Raw genomic sequence first — 22,078 nt, forward strand, 5'->3', positions numbered from 1 at the left:
GTAAGTGTACGTCACTGGATTTCCAAACGGCTTTCTGCATTTCTGGGCCTTTAAACGATGAATCACTCTCTCAAATAGTAAAATTATACCATAGAAACTTTGAAAAAATTTATTGGTAATTAGCAACCTGCGCTACCATCTAAATAATTAAATTTTGTATATATTTTAGGACACCCCATATGTACCATGAAATTACTTACTTGGGATCTGTATTGCACAGGAAGGCCTCTGCAAGTTTTTTCAATTACATGAGTAATCTCGTGATCTATGTTTGGATTGGACAAAATCTTTTCCATCACTTCCACGGCCATTTCGCAAACAGGACACTCCAAAATTTGAACTAAAAATATAAATAATAGAAATATATCAGTCTGTAATAAAAAACAAAATTTCAAAGTCTGGTTCAACTCGATTAGGTCGTGTCAACTGTGATCTGCAACTTTATTTTAAATGGAACACCCTGTATATTATTGCATTTTTATATTCTTCGTAAGATTCTAGATAAAATTTGTAAAAGGTATTATGCATCAAAACTTTATATTTTTTGAGTTATTCATCTTTTTTCAAAAATTTTTACAGGCAAACTTTTTAAAGTTAATATCTCACCCATTTACAATCATAATGTCTTGAAAACCTTTGCACACAAACGTTCTTTCAGGATTTTACATCGAAATTTAATTTCTAAATAAGGTGTTCAGAAATGATACGCCATTTTTTTAAACTTCAAACTACAAAAGTTAATAAATACTTTTGGAGATAATTGTGGTTAAGGATTCATTTAATAATGTAATAGGGTTAATTTGGAGATAATGTTAAAGGTAAGATATTTATTATTTTATTTTAGCAGACCGTGTATTATTTGTGATTACTGTCACTTTTACAAAGTGATAGAAGTGTCTTTTTAGAATTAAACAATGAAGATTGCGTAAATTTACTTTAAATATATCAAGATATATTTCACCTAACAAAGTAATATCAGTATCAATCATAAAACTGAAGAGCTACAACCTGGTTGTCTCTGATGGCACAAAAGACATTAAACTTCCATCGCTCCTGAAAACAACATACTCTTGTTAAATGTTGATTTACTTGGCTACAGCAATGCGAATTGTGTCTATGTGTTATCTAACTATTAACATTCCGTTTTTGTAATTTTGATTCGTCACACCATATACTATTCTTCAAAAATTCATTATCTTCTTGAAATTTTATCGTTACAAATTTTATTCTTGAACAGCGCGATCTGCAAGAGCAGGTCAGCGCGAACATTTCTGACAGTAAGATTTTGATTGGCAGGTAGAGCGGAAGATCCACCCGTCAATCAAAATCTTACATCAGAAATGTTCGCGCCAATTCCCACGCTAACCCCAACGCAAATCTCCACCCAAACCACGTCACCATCAACGGTTTAAATGAACCGTGCTCTGTTCCCACTACCAGTAACGCATTGGTTAGTGATCAGGGTAGTAGTGTCTGGGGGCTCGGAAGACTAAGACTTTTGACGCCCCGAAGAAGACATCTAAGATGATGTCGAAAGCTCGGCGCAATGATAATCGACGCGGTTCAACCCGAAAGACTGTTAAGTTTAATATTAATTTCTGTAACAGTATTATTAATCTTGGCCCTAGGTTATATATATATATATATATATATATATATATATATATATATATATATATATATATATATATATATATATATATATATATATATATATATATATATATATATATATATATATATATATATATATATATATATATATATAAGGTGATATATCGTTAATTTAAATGTAGACAGCAGTGTACTAAAAAACCTGCAAACAAATCCCTACTACTTAAGAAAATGTTCATGATTTCGCAGGATGGTCACTACCTACGAAGGTTAAAAGATACTCACAAGGAAAAGATATTTGTAAACATCTTTTAAACAATGAATGCGTCCTGAATCACTCACTACGATATATCGATCACAATACAAAGTAAGTAGTCGACAAATGGGGCGCCGAAAAAATTAATGATTCAACCTTCAAAGGCAAATCACAATTATTTCAGGTGCTTATTATGGCACTTTAATTACAAAATTATGTGACATAAAAGAAAAACGTAAGGAGAGGTACAAATGTATATTGCAAATGTCAAATTTTATCAGGTTAATGCACAAAGTCACATATTTGTCACAGCAATAGCTGCAGTCACCCAAGCTGGCCTAGAATTCGTTGAGCATTCTCCAGATTTGGTCGTTAGAGATTATCAACTGTTTGTAAAACTTAAAGAACACTTACATAGTAAAGATTTTCTTCAGATATTGATGTCATACATGCGGTAAATCAGTGGTTTTTAGAGGTCGAATGACCTTTGTTTAAGATACATTAGAAATTATATAACACAAATAGGAGACATGAATCTTACCAGAGACTACGTTGAACAATAAAAGTGAGATATTTGGCATTTTTTAATTTAAATGTGTCGGGAATGGAGCAAAGAACTCAATACTACAATCAATCACTAAGGGTAACAGTATTATAAAAATTAAATAGCATAACCAAGGTTTTCATAAACTAGGAGCGTCCGAGAAACTATTGATATAAACGCCATAATTATCTCACAAATGAGATAACGTCATCCAGTTTTCAATCACAACAAACTGTTATCCATTTCTTTCGCCAATCCAGTTCTCCATGTCAAGAATTTTCACCTCTCTTTCGATCCAGTTGGGTGTGTCGAAAAACAGTAATGAAGTTTGTGGTGGCAGTAAGTGTAATAGAACTGATATGGGGACTTAAAAGACATACGGAATACCTTCTGTTAAAACTTCAGAGAGGAAGTCGAAACCTCTGGATGTAGGCAAATTAGAAGCTGTACAATCAGGAAACTGAATAAGTTCAGTATTACTTTTATAATAATATTAACCTTAGTTATAATTTTGATATCCGATATATCCGATATATTATCTTTAACCTATTCTTCACAACAAGTCGTTTAGCCCAATATTTCTAGATGCTAGATGCAGAAATATTAACATGCTTTATAATAATAACAATGGTATACATAGATGATCAGCTCCTAATCTCAACAAAGTCAGCAATTTTGACAAATCAACCGCGTGCAAAGACTACTGGACGTCACTGAACCATTTCAGCGATCATTTATTACCAAACGAGGTCTTTTAATCTCGATGCTTATATAACTATTGAAAGAAGGCCTAAATTTTTGTTATCTCTTGTTATCATTATTTGTTAAATTGATCCTCTAATCTAACCCACTGTTTTCTATTGTTAGTAATGCCAGCTCGCCTGCGTATACTCTAATTTGTGTAGAACTCAGTATAAACATCTGGTATATTTACTAAAACGTATTCCAATGATACATACATTAACACATTGCCTGTAACGTCACCCAAAAACGACTGACAGTGACTTTTTGCCGGAGGCCATGTCGGTCATTTATAACTAACAGCAGTTTTTACGTTAACGCCACATCATGTTAACGGGAACAGTATACTGTTATTACGATAAAATTATTGCTTAAAAAAGATTTTGTAAATATAAATTCGACAGTCAGTTTTGTCTACTAACAAACCTATAAAGAAGGCAGGACATGCATATTAAAGTTATTATAAATAATGGCAAATAATTCTTCGTGCGTGCAAGTCTTGTTACAAAAATTTAATGGCTACTATCAGAAAAAAAAGTAGATACTTATTGCTTTGTTTGTACTGGTCAACCTTATATGTATATAGAATGCTTAAAAATATTTATACTTGCTGAATTTACGTGTTTTTGTTCGGAATTTATTTTTTGGATTGGAAAAATAATAAAAAGTATTTTTGTATTGTAATGTTCCATTATTTTTTTTTGGAGCGCCAAGTTTTTATATGAAGTTTAACTGACACCCCACTAAAAAACTCGCATATATACTAAAACAATTTTTAATTGAAGGTGATTACTTGGCAACATCGCACTTAAGGAAGCCCTTAACGATAACTTTTTAACGAAATCATATTCCACTTAGCAATTTTGCAGAGGCGTACCAAAAAAAAATTTAATTATTTATTTAAACACATAAGTAATTATGTAAAAATTAAATCTAAGACCGATATAATTATTAAATTATCATGAGTGTCTTTTAACAGGTATCTTATAGTTGTCTAACAAAATAAAGTAAAATTTTATTGTTATTATAGAGTCAGCGGCGGCCGGCCAGGTGAAGTAGGTGAAGGTGAGGTTCACCAAAAAAATATAATTAAAATGAGACAAATAAATAAAAAATGAAAGCAACATTATTATATTTAAATTCTGAAATCAATTATTTATTCTCTTTTAATTAATCTAAAAATTAAAAAGACAACTAGCTTTATTAGCGGTACGTACTTGACGGTCAAGTCCTGACCTGTGTCACTAGCCGTGTACTGAATCTTCAGGAATAGGTATTCAGGAATAGGTGAATATAATTTTTGAAATTCGGAATGCATCTGCATGAGCGTTCACGGTTGCCATGGCAACGTGACGTCAGCCTATCCTTAGTGATAGCTGAGAAAACTGGTGAGTGCAGTTCCGACTATAAATATATTATTCGTCTTCACCCACTGTTGGATGTGTATTTGGTATTCCTATTTTTCGGAAATTTCTCTCAGCGACAATATTTTGAAATTTAGTCTATATAGATATTTTTTATATAGTATAGTGTATAGTATAGTATTTATTAGTTTAGTTTAGTCACAGTATTAATTTTATTTGTTTAGTCACTTTATTAATACATTTCTCTGTGGTTTGTTTCGGATTTCGGATATAAAGTGTTCTCGTGGATTTCGTTTGAACAAAAATAATTTTAGACAGACATAAATCCAATTAATGACTTCTTCTTCTTCTTCCTATGCCGTCTCCATTAACGGAGGTTGGCGACCACGTTTCTAAAAGTTTCTCTGTCTTTTGTAACGTGGAATAATTCGTCTACAGTCATGTTTGTCCAGTCTCGAATATTTCGCAGCCATGATTTCCTCTTTCTACTTATTCCCTTTTTGCCATCGACTCTATCCTGCATGATGACCTGCAGAAGACTACATTAAATGGTGGCTAAATTAACGACTTGGTATGTAATATATTAGAGACTCCGTTTAGGCATTGGAAAAATGAAGATAAAAGGGATGTTCTTTTACATGGTCGACCAACCAGTATTTTAAACGTCTGCGTCTGATCCAGAGTGGTCGGCTGCAATCAGCATCTGACTCAGAGTGGGCGGCTGAATCGAAACTCACCAACCCGTTTAAGCAGGCGTGGTGATTTAATCGCCAAAAAACCCTCAATGAAATGTCAAGGTTCAGAACTAAAATACCCCAGGCAAGCAGAACGAATCGTATCTAGTATAAGTGCCCTAAAAAACTGTTTTCAAGTTATTAGGGCCCTAAACTCTATACATTTTAGCATATGTATATTATCTCGTTCACAATCTGCTTCAAGTTGATATGCATTGGTCAAAGGATGAGGATAAAGAAGTGCACATTATAAGAAAAAACATGAGCCGACATAGATTTATAATTTACAATAGTGAAGAAACCGCTACATCAGTGTCAAACTTAGTACATGGACGTCAATCTAAATTTGCTTTACCAGATGAAACCAAATTCGACAATATTGGCCACATTAAAAAAAGAGACGATAGTGCAAGAATGTAGGATATGCAAAGGTAATACTATTTATTTATGTAAAAGGTGTAGAATGCATCTACACCCCGAATGTTTCGAAAATTTTCACCTTAAAATTTAATTTACATTTAAGATACTATATGTTCCTTTATTAAAAATTGTACCGTTTTCCTTGAAAATGAGAAAAACAATCTTTTTGGTTGTAAATTAGTCTTAATTTATGCGTTTTTAGTCTAATCTAATAAATTAATTGTCAAATTTCTCTTTGTATATTGAGCGCCGTTAATGGGTTAATACTATGTAAAGAATAAACTTGCCTCAAATTTACTTTACTTACCTCAAAACTATTTTAAAGTTAATAATAAAGTCTATTTAATAAATATATTCCCAAGAAATAGAACACACTACGCCTATGCACACATATAATGAGGAACAAATAAACTAAAGTATCATATTTCTCTCATTCCCATTCGGCCCAAGAACGTAAATATATATGGACCAGCAAATTATTGAAAGTTTACCGATGTTTCAAACTATTCAATGAACTTGTCTCAGTATACACCCGTGAATCGCACCAATTTATATTGTTACGGGGGCAAATCTTTATAAGACTATATTACTTTTGTAACTAATTTACATTGGCGAAGCATACACAATAAAAATGACCCCGGTAAGAATTTACTGCTGGCATTTCACATTGCCGCTACCGTTTAGTTCAATTTCTAGATTAGTCACCTTTAATTGAAAATTGTCCGACTACAAAAGCCCATATACAGTCACATAATTTGAACTGACAAAAGTGGCCTCATTTAGCGTGGCGCCCTATGACATTTCTTACAAAAGATATACGTGGCAGGCAATGTGTTAAGTAAATATTCTATATGATGTTTATTAAATAGAACCAGACAAAAATTAGGTACACTTACAAATATTTTCAAGTAGTTTTTATTTACCTTTAATCATGTCCATTTGTGATGATTGGCACAATTTTATGTATGGACATATTTTCGATGGTTCAAGAGCAGCAATCAATAATTGAATGACAGTGTCTGCATATTGATCAACAAACTTGTTACAATCTTGTTTTACGGATGATGGCATAATCTTGCAAATATCTTTAACTACAGTTTCAATTTCAGCCTGAAAAAGAAAATAATACAAAAACTTACTAGGAAGTCAGAACGTTTTCAGTCCTACCGGACCATCATCAGTGAAAAAGGTCTATATAGTAACTAAAACTAGCCACATATCGAGGTCAGAAATAGTTTAACTACTTCTTAATTTGGTTTGTAAATAAAATGTATTTTAGGTAGAGAGAAATAAGAATAAGACTTACTCACAATCAATTTATTTTAATTAGCCAGTTCTTCCATCACATAAGTAATGTAGTGCACAACCTACAACCTACCCCATTTTTTAAATGAAATGTCTATTTTGTCTTTTGACTGTGTTCTGTTTGTCCCTTAAATCTTTTTAAATTTTTTAATATTCTTGGAAATTTATTTCTATTTTTACTATCTGACATCACAATAATTTCTTTCTGTCATAAAAGACCAAGATTGGATCTTTATTTACTTAAAAAATATACCTTTGATCAATTGCACATCCAAAACTAAGATCAAAAAACATCTATCTTATTATACCTTGTTACAGTGCTGTCTGTTGAAGGTTAATAATTTAAGTAAATAACACACATTTCAAAATATATCTCTACAATAAATATAAATAACTTTTAAATAGTATAACATCACACTTAATTTTCAACAAACAATTTACTTTAATAACCACATTCCTATCCTAGTTGTTAATATATTCTTCCCTTCAAGAACTTTCCCCTTATTCGTTAAATAATTGCAGTAAAATCGATGATCACCTGTCACCAGATTACCATAATGAATTTTTAAATGTTTTCTCAAATATTTAATAATGATCCTTATATCGGCATCATTTAGTTTGCCATGTACTGTTGACCCGAGGATGCATAGAAAATTATAGTACATGAAACCAGTCGTCGATGGTAGAATAAATTGATTGTGAGTAAAATGAGATTATCTAAAAACTATTGAGTTTTGAAGTTATATATAAAAAATATTGACTTACATCAGTCGACTTATCTTTCAATTGATCTTCTATTTCCTTCATCACAAATTCGCATAATATACACTCTGGTTTGGATCCAACAGAACCAGTATGGATCTTATCCTTAATGACTATTTGACCATTGACAGTATTATCTGGTATAACGTTAGTTTCTAAAAAAATATATCACATAATAGTTGGAAGAGGTTTCTATAAAAAAAGTCAAAAATCCACTTACCAATATTTCCACCTATTTGCCTGACTACATATGGTGGTAAGGGATTAGCTGGTCTATTATCAGTGCATAGATGTAATGCCACACACACTTCTTCAGGAGTCAAATCGGCGAGTAACATTTCGACGATATGATCTGTGTATTTCTCAACAAATGTTTCGCATTGGTTGTCGATCGTTTGTGGAAGAACCTTGCACAATTTTTCAAGCGCAGCCTTGATTTGAGCCTATAAAAAAAATCGAAAGATTTATACATATGATTATACATTGGTCGTCCAGCAAATAAAAACGTTTTGGCATAAAAAATTATTAAAAACAAAAGATATCAACACAAAACTATACCTACGAAGTCACAATACCTTACGAACTCCATGGTTTTGTACAGGCGTGAAGGAAAAATGTAAAGAAAAGAAAGAAGCTTACCTGAAATACTTGTCAACTAAGATATAGGAGGTACACGATAATTATTACAAGACAATAAGAAACAAAACACATGCATTTATAAGAAAAATAAAAAATAATCACCCGGAACGTTTTTCGAAAGAAATCGAACATGATTTTTATGGTCTTCAAAAGTAAATAGGGCGCTTTATAAGAGATCAAAATGAAACTAGAACCGGAAACACCAGAAACTATCACAAATGAAGAAGTTAATATAAATACATAGGAAGTTCGAAAAAACTGAAGAACAGACGCAGGTAAAGGCGGAATACCAAATGAATTACTGAAATATTGTGGAGCAGCAATGCCAGAACAATTTCTTCTCCTTGTAGTGCCTATCCGTTTCGGATGTTAGCGAACAACACTAATTACCAAAAATAAAACACAATAAAATACCGTAAGCATGGAGAACTAGAGAACTAATTCTACTATTCAAAAAAGGAGATAGATGACCAGACCAATCAGACCAATAATGACATACACGGCAAAAACAAGACCTGACACAGAGAGAACAAAATGGATGTTAGAAACAGCAGAGATGAAAACACTTAGAACAATTGATGGTAAGATACCATGGGACAGAGCTAGAAGTACAGATATACGACGTAGATGCAAGGTGGAGAACATAAGAACTGGGTAAAAAATAGAAGAGTAAAATGGAACGATGTTATAAGCCGAATGACAACAAATAGAGTAGTAAAGAAGCAAGAGACGGTTCCCAATAGAAAGACGATCAGTAGGAAGACCACGAAAACAGACAGAGTCATGTCTATATAAAAAGAAGAAGAAGAAAACGGTGATAAAAATAGCGAGAAAACTACGGTGGTATATACTTATTAAATACTAACCTAAAACTTACAACTAAATTTTACAAGAACTGATGAATCAGAGGATAAGTTTAACAGAACAACAACAGGATTTTGTGTATAGATGTAATATTCATTATAAAGCAAATTACTGAAAAATCACTAGAGTATAATAGACCAGCATTTCTGTTTCTAAAACTATTGAAAACATCTATCAAAATAAAAAAAATACCAATCAGAATAGATGGACTACTTACAGAACATAGAGACAAAGACAGAGGGAGTCATTGAGCCCTATGCTCTTCAATTTAATCATGAATAAAATCACCATAAGTGTTAACAAAGAAAGAAGATACAGAATGGGAAACAAAGAGGTACAAATACTCTGTTACGCAGAAGACGCAATATTAATAGACCAAGATGAAGATAGTCTGCAAAGACTAGTCCACAGATTTAACATAAGAGCAAAAGAATTTAAGATGACAATCTCAGCTCAGAAAACTAAAACAATAATCATCAGCAAAGAACCGATCAGACGTAAAATTGAAATTGATGGCATTTTGGAATACCTTGGAATTACACTGTCCACCTATGTAGACCTGAACAAAGAAGTGAGAGATCAAGTACAAAAACCAAATAGACTGGCAGGATGCTTTAATAAGACTATATAGCGAAACCGACATAGTAACACAGATAAAGTCAAGAATTTATAAAGCCAGCGTAAGACCAATAATGACATATGCATCAGGAACAAGACCCACACAGCCACAACATAAACATTACTGGAGACAGCAGAGATGAGAGTACCGAGAAGAATTACAGGAAATACGCCGAGAGATCGAAACCAATGTTTATCGTTAGAACATAGAACATTCATAGAACAACATGAGGTTGTATCCGCTCCGGGATATGCCTTTACTGGATCGCATTTCGATAGAGGAGTGAAAACATTAGAAGAAACTGTAATGTACAGTTTCAGACACTAAACAGAAAAAAGAATCGAATAACTAATAAGTAGAATGGGGAAGACCCGTGTGATCAAAATAGTAGGAGATAAATCACCAATCGCTAGAAGTATCGGATGACCGCGCCAAACATGGAGGTATCAATCTGCCACTGAACAAGCAGAATTGTTATAAAGAGGAAGGAGAAGATCAATCTCTTATCTTCACGGGATCTCCAGCCCAACAATGTCAGTCCATTTATCACAGCTATTCTACATGTCTTGCAAATATCCATTTTAGCCTTGATTTCTTCTATATCTTCTATTCCCGTTCTGCGAATCTCTTCGTTTTTAACGGAGTATATTATAAAAACTGGAACCACTCATTCATTGCGTGCGTGAAATCCTCAGAGTGATTTCACTACAGAATGTGTCCTTCAATCTACCGTATGCAGCCCAACCTAGACAAACGCTTCTTTGTATTTCTTGTGTCTGGTTGTCTTTGGCGAATTTTAAGTCATGACCAAAACATTTGTAATGTATAAACTCTTCTATGGTGTTGTTTTCTGTTGTTGTTATTGTTCCTCCGATGACCAAGATTGTCATAAAATTCATGTCATGTTTTACTTTATTTGGAATCCCACTTCTTGGGTTGCCTGTGAAAGTTGATTAAGCATTACTTCGGCTTTGTGTAAATCATAGGCAATGAGGACAATAACGTCGGCAAATCGAAGATTGTTGTTTGAAGCATTTTCCGTCGGCATTTATCACGGTCTTGTACCAATTGAGTTTTTTTGAAAACATATTCCAGAACTGCTGTGAAAACATTGGGTGACATCGTGTCTCCTTGTCTAACACCTCTCTTTAATGGAAATTCGTTAGTTTGTTTTTGGAGTTGCACACTTGCTGTTGATTTTTTATAGATGTTATAAATTATGCTCGTGTATCTGTTCTCCACACGGCATTGGCCTCTCTTTGGACTCTCACGATTCTGGACTCTCTCTCACGACACTGGACACAACTATCTCTCTTAATAACAAGTAAATGTAGAAGATGTGAGGTTTCATAAAAAAATCCTTAGTCAGTACCTTTTCGGACTGAATTCCAATGCAAAATATAAATAAAAACTCATGAGAATTCAAATACGAAGGGATTAATTATGACGATCTTATTTAGGCTTTCGACTTTTCAAGGGTTCCCACACGTACTATAAGATATACAAGTTATTGGGCACGGCTCTTGGATTCAGCTTTTTTGGCAATGCAGTTATGTTATCTGCCATTTTTAAGACAGGCGTTTCTAGAGTGTCACAGTTATCACCAGGAAGTTCGTTGCATGCTAACTTAAAGAAACTTAGCTGACGGGAATGGAGTTTTTTGTTTGGGAAACTCTAGTGAGCACTTGCCCTTGGTGGTAGGGCGTCCAAGAACATCTTTCTTGGATGTTAGAGTATTTGATGGATTCCAGGACGTATCTTTTGCCATGTGTCTTTTAACACCAAATAGAGGCGCGCTTTATACCCAACAACAGGTCTTATGTACGTTTTATACGTATGAAGAATATTCCGATATCAAGTGATCTTAGTACTCCTAGGAGATTGACACTTCTCGCCCTGTATATTGTAAAGGTCTCGTTAAAATTCGATGCCCAAATAGGACATAAGCGGTCTGCAGGCCTTTCTCTAAGAATTACTCTTTGGGTTTCATCCTCGAGATGAACGCGGGATGAATTAGTCTGTCTTAACAGTATTAGCTGTGTTTTAATGGGGCTTAGTGTGACTCTCCATTTACTGCACCATTTTACAATTGAGTTAAGCAGTGCGATGAGAAGTACCTGCGGAGAATAGAGCAGTGGTATCAGCATACAGGAGTATGTTGTCGGATCGACTATTGGGCTGGGGAAGGTCGCTGTTGTATGCTGTGTATAGTATTGGCGCTGATATAGAGGGCTGTGGAACTCCTGCTTAAAAGTAATGGATATCGAGAGTGTCTCAGCGACTTCGACACGAACTATCCAGTCAGGGAGGTAGGAATTTATGATTCTCAGAAATGGAATCGGTAGTCCAAAACATGCAACTCCTAACAAAGCTGTTTAGAATCAGTACCAGTTTTTACCGATACTTATGATTAATTCTGTGTATTCCCAATCAAATTAAGAAATGAACTAATTTAGATTGCCAAGATAAATTATTTTTTTATAGTTTTGATATATATATATATATATATATATATATATATATATATATAATGGTAATGGGAAATAAAATCTTACCTCAGACTTGTTATTAGACACCATCTCTTCCAACTTGGTAACAGCAACAAGACACAAAGGACATTTGGAATCGCTCTTAGCTTCCATAAACACTTCGATACCACTCTTCGAAGAAGGGCAAACTCTTATCATGGGACATACTTGAGAAGGATCGATGGCCTGATCTAACAGAGCAACTAGAGCTGGTTCATACATATCTACAAAGCTGATACAAGTAGCGTTGACTGAAATTGGTAGTTCTTTGCAAGCTTTTTCTATTACTGTCTTAATTTCTTTCTGTAAAGGAATTAATATAATTTGTTAAATCATTTGTAACTATTTACTGGATGGTGGATTCATAACTGTTATACACTTACGTGCATATAAATCAGCCCATTTCACAATCAATTATTTATTATTATTAATAAATTATACTTCAAATCAAAGTACAACTTTAAAAGTGTAATAAATGATTTATTTTACTTTAACGTGAGCATAAAATAAAGAATGTCTATTGCATATGAAATGTAGAGAGCGAAAATACAAGAATGGCATATCAAGTTAAGAATTGTCATAGGTATAAGCAACATTCCGACAGCTTTAAAGTATTAGCCGAGCAATATTTTGAGTATAATTAAGGATTGTAACAAACCGTACCCTCTCGGATCGTGAAGCCTATGGCGTGCGGGGATGTAATAGCCACCTAGGAGTTAGGAGAATTTTAAGTAGTTGACGTTAATGTGTTTGTGATCCAAGATCTTATACACATACTGTATAAATTCAAAACAGTATCAGTTAGTTGGTTTTAAGAAGTTTTAATTTAACCTTTAAAAGACACATTTTTTATCCATGGTTATAATTTGCTAGTAAAAACCCTAAAATCCCTGAGAATAACCACTATGTTCAAACTATAGGCTTTATAATTGAATCGGTAAACGTTTATTTGCTAGAAGAGTTGCTGTGACACATGAAGCGGATCGAAGAGTCTGCAATATAGCGAAACTCAATCTAAGAACACGAACAGACAGAAAGTTTTGTATAACCGAATGTGACCGCCGCTTCATTGTATTGAGGTCATTAAGAAACCGTCACCTTAATTCAGTTAATGAGCTCTACAGAACCGTGAGGTCTAAACAGTAAATGTTAGCGAGTGGATAGTAAGAAAACAAGAAACCTCCAAGAAACCCTGCAACTGATCCAACACTTACTCTAGCTCACTTCCATGTACGTCTGAATTTTTCACAATTACAACATTCAGACAATACAATGACCGTATGTTTTCCAATAAGACCAGAATATCTTTATGGCAATGACCTAAGAAAAAAAGTATATAGAACACAAGATGAAAGGTTTGCAGAGTAATGCAGAGCGTATTGGGTACGGTGGCGGTTCATGTATGATGTGCTTTGTTTAAATAATCAATCAAATCAGGAAAGCAATTTAATAACTGAATCGGTCATTTTAAAAACCACATATATCCACATTTTATCAAAAATAACTTTTTCAACCTTATCATGTAGTTTGTACCAGCCTCTATCATTTCGTGAACAAATCACACTAATCCCATCCTTAGTTAGTGATATAAGCATTCCAAAAATATTCAGTTCATTTGAAAACCACATATATCCGGGATATATGTTGTTTTTTAAATGACCCGTTAGGAAGCGCGCTCATCTTAATGTTGACATTACTATTTAAAAGTAACAATAATTCTGTGAAAATGGATACCGACGTACGCGAATCAAAAGAAAGGCGTAAAAAATGTTACCTTCAAGTGTGAAATAGTTAAAAAAGGTCGGGTGCAAGGTATAAAGTATATAGATTATAAAGGAAATATGGTTCCCAAAATTGAACAAGGCAAAAGTTGCAAGTAAGTATTTCTTATTTCATAACCTCAAATAGTCGATTATAAAATGTTACTTTTAGATGCAGGAAGAAGTGTATTGCTCAACTCTCAGATGAAATAAAGTTAGAAGTGCATGCAAAATTTAGAGGATTTACCACAAAAGTTGAACAAGATACGTATTTACAAAATCTTATTACACCTGAAATTGTTGTTCGGAGACGTCCAGTACAGGGAGAAAATGTAAAACGAAAACCTCGTTGCTTCTCATATACATATTCAATATTGTTTTCTTCTGGCAGAAAATATGTGTGTAAAGAAGCTTTTGTGAAATTACACGGGATAACAGACAACAGAGTACGTCGTATTTGTAACTTATTAGTTATTGGTAAATCGCCAAAAGATTTACGTGGCAAAAGAACACCAGCTATTGCCAAGCCGGTTTCTACTATTATAAAAATTCAAGAAGATATTGAGTCTTTTCCCAGGAAAAAAGGGCATTATACCAGTGGAGAATATGAATATTTAAATGAAAAATTAAATGTGAAAATCATGCATGAAATGTTTGTGGCGTTACATCCTGACTTTACAGTTAAATATAAATTTTACTTAAAAGTGTTCAAGCAGAATTATAATTTTTCATTTGGGAGACCACAAGTGGATATATGCTGTAAATGTGAAGAGGTAGACTTAAAATTCAAATCAAAAACCCTCAATGATACTGCAAAACGAGTAGCTATAGCAGAAAAAATCGTCCATTTGCGTAGAGCAAAAAATTTTTATAATAAAATGAAAGAAATCACAGAACTATGTCAAAATGATCGTTCTGTTAGAGGTATTTGTGTAGATTATATGCATTTTTAAACGATGGTATACAGCAAACTACTGGGATTTTCTCATTAATTTTTATATGCAAAATCTGATGCTCCCGGGCATTCCAGTACAGGAAACTTTTTAACTGCAACAATTAACTATCAACGTATTTAATATACATGATATGAAAACTGGAAAATATTTGTTGTGCCTATATCATGAAGGGGTAGGAAGAAAATGTCCTAACGAGGTTTGTTCTTTTATTGTTGATTTCATTATGAAACAGAAAATTCTGTCTACAGAGGTAAAACATCTTCATATTTTCATGGATGGATGTCCGGGTCAAAACAAAAACCACACTACGGTAAGAATGTGTTCTGCTTTTGTTCAACTTGGTATATTTCACACCATGGATCAATACTTTCCTGTTCCTGGACATTCATATATACAATGTGACCGCGATTTTGCTCTTATTAAGCGAAAATTAAAGAAATTTGACCGAATTTATACACCATTTCAGTATGTGGCACTAGTACTGTCATCGAGTCAGAAAAATAATTTTACCGTATTTTTAATTGAAAATAACAGCCTCATAAAGGATTTTAAACGATGGTGGCCTAAATATTATAAAAAAACGTGCTTATCCGTGGAAAATTCTAGCAGAGATGTACCAACAGATCAAAAGCAAGCATTCACCATTGCATCGTTTAATCACTTTTCTTACTCTAATACAACAAAAGGATATGTGATCGCACGTGACTTCATAGATGGTTTTACACAACATTCGTTGAAACTTTCAATAACAGATACTGTTTCTGGTTTTCCTTTAGAGAAAGCTTACCCTGACCAAAAAATTTGTATTAAAGACAAGAAAATGATAAATTTACGCAAGTTTAAGCCTTACGTAGAAAATGAAGAAGTAGAAGACTGTAAAGAGTTTTATTCCGAAATTTTTGACTGGCCTACAACAGCAGAGTACACAGATGATTAGTAAAATTATTATTTTTTGTATACATACTGTTTACGACAATTTCTTTCTATTGTTCTATTCAAAGTTTAATATGTAAAATATATTATTAAGTTGACATTGCGAAAACGTAGATTTATTTTAGAAAATTTTCGAAAAATAGCAGTAATTTTAAAAACCACATATATCCATCGACTTTAATGGTGTTTTATAAATAAAGTATTATGTCAAAATCTGCAATATATGATAGAAAGCATTGCATATATTATGTACATTAGTACCAAGCCACAATAATTGGTCTCTCAAACAATATATTGCGTTAAAACAGTTTTTCTCAAAAGCACTACTACTGGATATATGTGGTTTTTAAAATGACCGATTCAACTATAACAATATTTAAAAACAAATTTAGTGAATATTGTGATATATTGACTCAACAAGATGGTGTCCAGTACAACTGGATTCAAGATACTCAAGACTGACAAATGCCGATAATAACTTCGCCACATCTAAAGGTGAACGCGTTCGAAAAACAGATATCATAAGGCAAATTTGGATTATTGAACAGTTGTTAGTGTCTAACTCTTAAACTTATTTCATTTTGTAAGGATGAACTATAGGTACGTTTTATTAAAATCCTATGACGTCATTTTCGTAAAACACCAGAAGCTTCAGATATTTTTCTGATAGGCTGAGTGGGACCTATTTCTACGTGACCTAAAACTGCAACTTTAATACCTTCATTTCGACGACTTAGTTTTAGGTTAATGTTGTTGACTGAACCCGTACTTCGAAACATGTCAATTAAGTGTTGTACGTATTGGTAGCTCGCATTATTGTTTGGATGATTTTGATTAAAATTTCTTGTTGTGGCTTTGGCACAATCATTATTACGAAAGTAAATAGCAACTATTTTGATTCTTTCCTTGGTATAAACGATTTTGAGAGTAGGTGAACACCAACTGCTAACTGTGGCGAAGTTTACTTTGAGACATTCTCACCGATTTTGTTTTGTTTCTACTTTGTATTCTTATTAATTTACTTCATTTTTAAACTTAGAAACTTTAAAATTCGAATTGTCGGTAACTAATCAATCGACAAAAAAAATAGATAAAAACGGTTGAGCAAGTAATGAAAACTCTTTCCAAATTATGGGTCATTTGTTCTCATGGTGCTATCGAACAATTTGTAGCACCCCTCGACACAAAAATCGACTGGTATTTGGATCAAAACATTTATTTTATAGAGTTTTAGATGGGTAACAATTTTCGTTGGGATACCGTGTCACACCGATTTCAAAATTAATTTAGAAACTGTCTTATAGAATTTTAATGTTATTTTTAAATCATTTGTAATGATATTATTATGCTTTAATGGGGTATATGAAATAATTATATTAAAAATAATATTTTTATGAATCAATTTACAAAAAAATGGTCCATCTACTTATTATAAATGTAAATATTATACTTACTTCAGTTTTAGGATCTGTAAGTGCAATCTGGACATAATGTAAGAAATATTCACAAAATTCGCAGAGTTCCTTGTTGTAAAGAACTTGAGTATGCGGTGGCATCAAAAGATCAATAGGTAATTGTTGTTCCAAGTTAACTTCGGACAATGCACTTGTATCAATTTTTTCCGGTTTCCTTTCAGAAGAAATCTCTAATGCTTTTTCTGCATTATGTTTTTCCAAAAGTGGTGCAATGTAAAGTTCTTCCTAAAAAAGAAAATTTACCATAATATCGAATGGCATCAATAGTAGGCTAACTGCTTAAAAAGGTAATGTTTGGGTATTCATTTGTATGCATTTTATGTATTTTCAAGTTTAATATTATATATTGAAGAATCTTTTATAATAACACCAAATTTTGTTGAATTAGCTTTATGGAAAATTATTTTTTTACCTATTGGCGTAATACCTGACGAGATCCAATAAGCAAAGAAATATGTTCTATATGATGAACGCTTACAAAATCGGTGTATTGAAAAGAGACAGCTATATAAAAGACAATCTGAGGCCAACATTAACCTTCTTTTTATCACAATTCGTGACATTTCTTGTTTATATTTTGTCAATGAATTAGTCTATAGAGCGTTTCACGTTAAGAAAATAACATTGCGGAGATAGGGCCATGAATTTCTTATGGACAATAGAAGCGCAGCGATGCCACGATGAACACAAGCGCGATTCAGGGTTGTATAATTTGTATTTTCGTTTTCACAGACATGAATTAAATTAATGTTTTTTAACGTAATTGACCAAAAGTGCCCATTCGAAACAAGAGATGAAAAGTAGGGAAAATGATTTTAATTAAATAAATAGTATTTACAAAAGATAATTTTATTTTATCTTATTTTAATTATAGTAACGACAGTTTATTTGTTTTTCGCTAAGAATATCATATACCATGAATCATAGAAATCAGTAGAAAATATTGCTTAGTTAAATCATACACTTTGCCGGCTATTAAAGATTTAAAAGCAAATAAACGGACCGCTTGGAATGCATATATCTAATTACTAATTGCAACTTAAAATAATACGGTGTGCGTATGTCAGCGATTTTATGTCGTGCTCTGAGACTACATAATGACAATAAGGCTTTGTGGTTCTTCAGTTGTTATTCTTTACAGTTAAATGTTAATTGAAAATGGAAATTCGAAAAATATATCGACAGTCTAGTAAACCGCATGCCTGAGAGTTTTGGCAACACTGATCTCCATAAGCCTAATGTTATTTTCTTAACGTGGAACGCTGTATAGTCTTGTACTGTTTTTGCTTTGTTTAAAGATAGATTTTATACATACTATTAAAAAAGTTACTATACTTCCAGAAGCTGATATTGGATAAAAACATCAATATCAAAGCAATTTGCGTAAATGATTAAATTAGTGATAGAATTCAATAAAATAAATACATGACAGAGGATATCTTAAAGCTAATGGAACATCATAGTATAGGTAAATCAAATAACGGGAAATGTAGTTAGGGGACATCCATAAATTACCTCATAAAGTCATTTGGACTTTTTAATACCCTCCCCATTTGTCGTAACACGAGGTTTACAGTCGAGGTCCTCCCTCATGTCGACGTTTTACGTTTTTATTCTTTTTAGAGGCAATACCGACAAATTGAAATATACCAAACGAAGTCGGATGTGCATTCATGACTTCCCTACCGCCTGTCTTATACCATCGTAATAAGCATAGTCCCCCCTTCATTTTCTCTACGACGTAGTTTATACGTGTTCCATTTGTAAGCAAAAATTAAAAGAGAAATATAAACAGCCAAAGAAAAATGAATGAAAAATGCGAGGAAATGTAGACTATATAATAATTAAACATAATTTCTTTTATATTCTTCTTTTTATTAAGCCATCTTCTAAAGAAGGTTAGCGATCACTTCTTTAAACGCTTTCATATCTTTTGCAATGCGAAATATCTGTTCAACACTGAGGGAAGTCCAATCTCTGATATTCCTCAGTCAATATTTCTTCTTTCTTCTCAAGCCTTTTCTTCGCTCTACCCTTCCTTGCATGATGACGTGTAGCAAAGAGTATTTATCGCTTCGAAGTGTGTGGCCGAGATACCATGTTTTTCTTATTTTAATTGTGTTCATAAGCTTTCTGCCATTTCCAATTCCTCTTGACACTTCTTCGTTTAAGACTTTTGCAGTCCAAGGAATTTTAAGAATTTGCCTATATAGGCACATTTCAAATACCTCCAATTTTTCTACGGATTGGGCTTTGAGAGTCCAAGTTTCTACTTCATATAGCAGGTGCTCTCACGAACCTCAATCTGAGACCCACACTCAATTTCTTATTTATAACATTGACTTGTATTTTATAAATCCTTTTCGAGCTATTTCAATTCTGACCTTTATCTCCTCACCTTGATCTAACTCTGAGTTTATAATTGCTCCGAGGTATTTATACTTGTCGACCCTCTCTCAACTGTTTACCCTCCAATGTCAGATGTATATTGTCAACAGGGGTTTTCGAGATCACCATGTATCTGGTTCTATCTTTATTCATTGTTAGCCCCATCTTTTTTACTTTCCCTGTTAATGATTTCTACAAGTATTTGTTAATCGTCTATATTTTCTGCCATGATTGCGGTATCGTCTGCAAATCTTGTTATTAAAGATGCTCCCTCCAATTCTTACACCATCAGCTCTTTTCCATAGTGTCTCCTCAAATATTAGTTGGGAGTACACAATAATAATTGTGGAGACAGCATACATCACTGTCTAACTTCTCTTTTAATTTCTACTTGATTTGTCTCATTATCTTCTACCCTTACGACCGCTGTTTAATTGTAGTATATATTTTTGATTAAATTAATATCCTTGGGATCTAGGTGTATGTGTTAGTGTTTCAATTCAATGTTTGTATGAGTTTACCATGTTAAACTCTGTCAAACGCTTTTTGGAAATCTATATAACGTATGAATATGTTTTTATTATACTTTCTGCATTTTTGTAATAGTACCGTCATTGTGAACAATGCCTCTTGTTCCCATTCCACCCCTAATCCAAACCGTGTGTTGTCTAATTGTTCTTCACTTTTTTTATATATACGCGGTTGAATAACTGAGTACTAAAAATTAATGGAAAAATCCCAGTAGTTGGCTGTATACCATCGTTTAAAAAACTTATACAGAAGTAAAACACTTCACTTCGTATGATAGAAATTCGTGGAAATTAGGCATCGGACAACGACGCAAGACGTTTTGAAACCGATATATGTATATATATATATATATATATATATATATATATATATATATATATATATAAAACACTTCACATTTGTATTTAGGTATAAAACATATAATTAAAACTTTTTAAAAAAGTGTCGTGAAAATTTATACAGGAGCATAACGTGACGTTTTCGATCTAGATCAGATCATCTTCAGTGCCTTCTTTTGTAATTGAAGCTAACACTAAACTTGTAGCTGTGACATCAATATATGGTTTTACATTGTTCCAAATTTAAATTCTAATGTGACTCTAGGTCGATGACATTGGATAAAATTTTTTTTGTGTGTCTTGTCGTTGGTCTGTGTCGTTTTAACTGACAAGAACCACGTGTTAAATTCTAGTAAAGAAACATGTTGCTCTTTAAGTATTAAATTTTTATCCAATGTCAAATTGCTGATGGAAACTCAAAAAAGAAATCGTTACATTTGAGCTAAATAAAAATTTTCGTGGACCAAACATAACTGGGACAAAGTTATTTATAGCGACGAAAGCAAAGTTGATGTCTGTGTGGAAGATTATCATGTGATTAGGGAAAATGTGTGATTCGAGAAGCATTCCAGAGAAGGATTTTCTCAAAAGAACTGTAAAGTTTCCACAGGGCATCCTGGTGTGGGGTTGTATGTCGGCCAAAGGGTTGGAAACTACATTTTATTTAGGCCATAGTAAACGCAGCCAAATATCAAGGCATCCTTGAATATTCGTTTCTACCAACTGCGACAAAGTTATACTCATCTGGAGATTTTATCTTCAGGACGGAGCCTCATGCCATACGGCTAAATCTACCAAAAAATGGATGGGATAACATGACGTTAAAGTTTTGTCACATCCTTCTAGCAGCCCGGACCCTTAATCCAATAGATACACTCGGGCACACAAATAACTCCTAAAAAATAACCCTCAGGGTACTGTGCCACAACTACGTGCTAAATTTCAAGAAATATGGCATAGTTTCACCCCTGAATTCTGTGAAGGCCTAGTTGATACAACCCCTAATAGAGTTCACGCTGTTATTCAAGCTAAGGGCGACGTTACGCCTAATTAATTTTTATTTTAATTTGTTAAAATCCTCTTGTTTCAATAATTAGTTGTAGGCATTTTTTGGCTATCAAACAATTAATTAAATAGTAATCAACATAAAATATATAGGTAAACGGCCGGTTTCGCTTTCTACACTTTGCAAAGCATCTTCAGGTCAAACGGTACAAAGTAAATTAAATGATTCCGGTACAAGAAGTTTTAGTTATTGATTCGTGTGTCTTATCTTATAAAAAAAATTTCGGTAAATTGGTATTTTA

General features: G+C 33.1%; 2 protein-coding genes across 3 annotated transcripts in view; one reads left to right on the forward strand and one right to left on the reverse strand.

The window, feature by feature from the left end:
* The window catches only part of LOC140432315 (nucleoside diphosphate kinase homolog 5-like), a 53,658-nt gene that overhangs the window by 21,550 nt on the left and 10,030 nt on the right, over nucleotides 1–22,078 (forward strand). The window contains exon 5 of one of the 2 annotated variants that reach the window (XM_072520149.1): nucleotides 170–305. The exons of the other annotated variant lie outside the window; for it this stretch is intronic. The gene's annotated coding sequence lies outside the window, so the exon portion shown is untranslated. Of the gene's footprint in view, nucleotides 1–169; nucleotides 306–22,078 lie in introns of those variants that run through there. 2 annotated transcript variants of the gene reach the window in all.
* LOC140432312 (prosaposin-like) overlaps nucleotides 1–22,078 on the reverse strand; it is an 88,154-nt gene that overhangs the window by 9,394 nt on the left and 56,682 nt on the right. The window contains exons 7-12 of the mRNA XM_072520147.1: nucleotides 17,494–17,739; nucleotides 12,418–12,693; nucleotides 7,961–8,183; nucleotides 7,744–7,895; nucleotides 6,597–6,783; nucleotides 201–340 (exon numbers count right to left, since the gene is read on the reverse strand). Coding sequence (XP_072376248.1) covers nucleotides 201–340; nucleotides 6,597–6,783; nucleotides 7,744–7,895; nucleotides 7,961–8,183; nucleotides 12,418–12,693; nucleotides 17,494–17,739 — 1,224 coding nt within the window. The remainder of the gene's footprint in view (nucleotides 1–200; nucleotides 341–6,596; nucleotides 6,784–7,743; nucleotides 7,896–7,960; nucleotides 8,184–12,417; nucleotides 12,694–17,493; nucleotides 17,740–22,078) is intronic.

The sequence above is a fragment of the Diabrotica undecimpunctata genome, chromosome 1 (assembly GCF_040954645.1).
Source record: "Diabrotica undecimpunctata isolate CICGRU chromosome 1, icDiaUnde3, whole genome shotgun sequence".
NCBI classification, from domain to species: domain Eukaryota; kingdom Metazoa; phylum Arthropoda; class Insecta; order Coleoptera; family Chrysomelidae; genus Diabrotica; species Diabrotica undecimpunctata.